Source organism: Camellia sinensis, chromosome 9, assembly GCF_055761805.1.
Source record: "Camellia sinensis isolate YWXY chromosome 9, ASM5576180v1, whole genome shotgun sequence".
Lineage (NCBI taxonomy): Eukaryota > Viridiplantae > Streptophyta > Magnoliopsida > Ericales > Theaceae > Camellia > Camellia sinensis.
In genome coordinates this window covers 21,641,535-21,645,512 of record NC_138969.1, presented here as the reverse complement: position 1 = coordinate 21,645,512, position 3,978 = coordinate 21,641,535, and the positions used below count along the sequence as shown (strand labels likewise).

The 3,978-nt window shown below is 48.4% G+C and overlaps 1 protein-coding gene across 1 annotated transcript; it reads right to left on the bottom strand.

The window, feature by feature from the left end:
* Positions 1-458: 458 nt before the first annotated feature.
* On the bottom strand, positions 459-2,240 carry LOC114313431 (uncharacterized). Its single transcript, XM_028259817.2, has 2 exons — positions 2,048-2,240; positions 459-1,651 (listed from the first exon to the last, which is right to left on the bottom strand). The coding sequence occupies exons 1-2, from the start codon at positions 2,238-2,240 to the stop codon at positions 459-461; spliced, it is 1,386 nt and encodes a 461-aa protein (XP_028115618.2).
* Between the last annotated feature and the right edge of the window lie 1,738 nt (positions 2,241-3,978).

Sequence of the window (3,978 nt, the reverse complement as noted above, 5' to 3'; positions counted from 1 at the left end):
AAGAAAGAACTTATTTGGATCATTCTCATCAACGCGCACTTCCACCAAATCTTCAGCCAATTTCTCTTTGACTTTTCTTCCCACGACTTCCAGGACTTCCTTTCCTTCTGGTCCTTCTATCATTTGAACAAAGCCTTTGGCAGCTCGGCTACCATTTACTATGAAAAAGCACTGTTTTACCATTACTTGGTCCCCCAAAACCTTTTCTACTTGCCTGGCTAGTGCTGGAAAGCACAGGACTTGGTGATAAGTCGACGCTACTGCCTGCATGACGTGCAACCAGCCACTTCCCTGGGTGAAGTTGTAGGTTTATGGGACCTTAAGCACCCAAAATTCCACTTGCTTCGTGAGTGACCCAACTTTGACCAGCAATATAATCTTTTCGATTGGCCATTCGGGCTAAGAGTTGAAGCCTACCAAAGGGGAAGTTGTTGGAGCCAAGTCTTTGTCCTCCAACTTTATTTGTTTGAACGCGTGTCATAATACATGATCTCGACCAAGCTCCCCTGGTCAATTAGAATTCTTTTGATATCGAAGTCCTCGATGCGAAGGGTCAAGACTAAGGCATCATTATGAGGCGTTTGAATTCTCTCAAAGTCCTTGCTTGAAAAAGTTAAGACGTCTTTTACCTCGTTCTTTCCTTTCTTCACGACAAGTTGAACAGAGGGAACTTCCCTCATATGCTCAGCCTTCTTGATCATCTCCCTCAGCTCGCAAACTCGCACTGGTTCGATGGTGTCGTGAATGACATTGATTGCACCTTGGAGTGCTACATCCAGGACAGCAAGGCCATTTAGCTTGGCCTGTCCTTGCGGAGTTGCCCCCATACCCCTGTCTATGTACTGGTCCAGATGCCCAACCGCCACCAGCTCCGCCAAATGTCGTTTAAACGGCACACAGTCCTCCGTTTGGTGCCCCCTTTCTTCATGAAAGGTGCAGCGATACCTCGAGTCAAAGCCCCTCGGTGTATCTCCCAATTTGGCCGACCAACGCACATAGGACTCACCTCGGATCTCATTTAGGATGTAGTAAATTGGGATCTTAAAGACAGTGGTGATGCCGGTTTGTGCTTTCAACTTCCTCCTGGCATCTTCCTTTTCATTACGAAGAGTGTTAGCTCGGTTGTTTCTGCGACTTTTGTTTCTATCATTGCGGTTTAAATCGCGATGTTGGTCTCTAGCTCGGTCATTAGAGCGGTTGTCCTCCTGTCCCACAGAGTGAACCTTCCTAGCCACTCCTCTGCCCACCACAACTAGATTTGCCTTCTCGGTTACGGTGGCAGTGCTAGCATCATCTTCTACTCGGATATGTTCGTTGATTTGCTGTATCATGGACTTCATGGTTATGGGCTGATCCATCGTAAGCGAGTCTTGCAGCCTATGTCCGACTGGGAGACCTCGCTTGTATTGTGCGATCCCAAGATTGGTGGGGCAATCGAGGATCTCATTGTAAGTTTCCCAATACTTGGAAATGTAAGCCTTCAAAGAACCTCCAGATTCCAGCTCGACGCAGAGGAGGTGGTCAACCTCCTTCGGTGTTCGAGTGTTGGCTTTGAATCTAGTGACAAAGACCTCTGCTAGTTGTTGCTGCCCCCCGATGCTCCCCTCCGGGAGTCTTTCGAACCACTTCAGACCCAGTTCTCCCAAACTTGCTGGGAATATGAGACATATCAAGGCGTCATTGTGCTAGTGGCGAGCCATTACTTGATAGTAAGGACTCACGTGGATGTCCTGATCCGTTTTGTTGTCGTACAATGTGAACTTAGGTTGGTGGAATCCGGCCGGGAGTGGCATGCTCTCAATCTCTGGGAACAGTGGGGTAGTGGTAAATCTCGCTAGCACTCTGTCCATTGGTGTCGGGGCCATCATTCTTGGTGCTCGCATTGCCAATTCCTCACTGCAACGAATTTGGGGACTCAGCCTTTACAACGCCGGCAATATTTGGGTCTCTCTACGGCGAGCTCGCTCCTCTAATACATCTCTCAGGTCCCCCAAATGGGCAGAGTAAGAGTATCTCGATGTCGTCGACGGACGTGAGGGACAGTAACTGCTGTCGCAAGTGTGAGAACTCTCCACTGGTGGGTCGGAGTCTCCAACTCCATAGCTTCTGGTGATAGAGAAAGAGGGCGTCCCATCTTGGCGAAGACTGTCAGAGCGACGGGGTGGGGTGTGCTCACTATGGTTGCCCACTCCAGCAACACCCTTCCCCTTGATCTGGTGCTTCTCAATTTCAACCGCCATCTTCTGAATGAGGGCGTCCTAGTCTCTGAGTTTGTGCTCCAAGTGCTGAGCATGTGACTCTCCTCATCGTCGGTGACCATATGGACTCTTGAAGTGTTCAGCCCTCCTTGCACGTTTGTCTAGCGTGCTTTCGGAAGAGGCTTCCAAGTTCGCCATGGTCGGAATAGTGGGAGGGCCATCTCTTCGTTGGACAAACTCTGGTGTGATACCGTTGACAACGGACAGCGGTGTTTTGTCGTTGTTAGCCATGGAAACGGTTGAAAAAACTTGGCCAAGAAGGTTTTCCTGTTAAAGAGTTCCTGCAGACGATGGCAATTGTACGGTGGTGAAATATTCTCTGTTATCTGTACTCCTTGAATCTGAGCTTCACGTGACATCACCTAACCTGAAAACCAAAAGAACTTTAGTTGCCCGGCGGTGTGCTGCCGGATAAACCCTCCGACGATCAAGTCAGCACACTTGGAGAAGAAGAAGAAGAAGAATAGAGAGAGCACTTTAGAACGAGAGAGTTTGGAATTCCTTCTGATTGCTTACCTCTAATGCCTCTCTTCTCTTCTTTTTCTAGGCTGGCCATGAAGTGTCAGAGATTGTGGGCGCACTACCTCTGTTGTCCTTCTCTAAGCAGGTGGCTGTGCTCCTCTCTCCACCTTTCTTACACGTGTAGAGACCGAAACCTCCAAATAGTGTTTGTCAAACCGCCAAACGGTATTGACACATACCAGGCGTGGATTTTCTCTACTTTACCATTGGTCCAGGTGGCTTACACTACCAGGCTATCACTTGGAAGAAACAGACACCACAACAAATTGGAATGACCGAGCTACAATAAACCGGTCCATCGGGATCAACTGGTCGTAGGATGCTCGGTTCAGCATCTCGGCCTTGCCCTGCTACCTCGTAGGACTCCTCGGCCCTACGTCAGTATGGATAGTTCGTGGTTCGGCCCAATGCATTCGTACGAATTTAAGCAAATAACCATTTTAGCCGAATCATAGCTCGGTCAGCTTGCCCGACCCAACTTGATGGGTTGGGGTAGCCGCGTTGGTTAAGTTTGGCCAGGTTCATGGTCCTTGGCCCTAGCAAGGAGCAATGCCATATCCCACACTTACATAGCTCGGCCCAATTGTTTGGTGCAAATCTCCCTCTCAATTGCCCTTAATCCCATCCGAGCTAAGTGTGATTGGGATTACTACTTCGGTCGAGCCATCTAATTTGGTCGGTCATTGAGGACTGCGTCAGTAGTCTTGTCATCGATCAATCACCTGTACTGACAAACCATCTTTTCAACACCACGTGGCCTTCCCTGACTGGTTCCGTGCATTCCTATTACAGTTCACAATATACCAGAGATTTGAAAAGTGGCTGCCTATTCGGTATCCCCCATATATACGCATAAGAAGCCCCGAAACCCTTATCACTGTTCAACTCCCTTCTGGAGAAACCCTACGCTTTAAACCCCCAAGCATCTGCCACCACCTTTGTCACTGTTGTCATTGCTTTTTGGGTTATTGCCAGCTATTTATGTCCTCACGAACGCCTCAGTAAGGGTCATGGTCGTCTGGGTCCTAACTTGGCTTCCATACCCTTATGTTTTTCTCACTTTCCTTTATATTCTCCATTGATGTTCTTCGTGTTATTAATTCCCGTCTATTTTGTGACTGTTCAAATATTGCCTATGCCCCTCTTGTGGGATTAATATCTATGAGCGTCAGGCCAAATTGAAGCCCTAAGTAGCAAC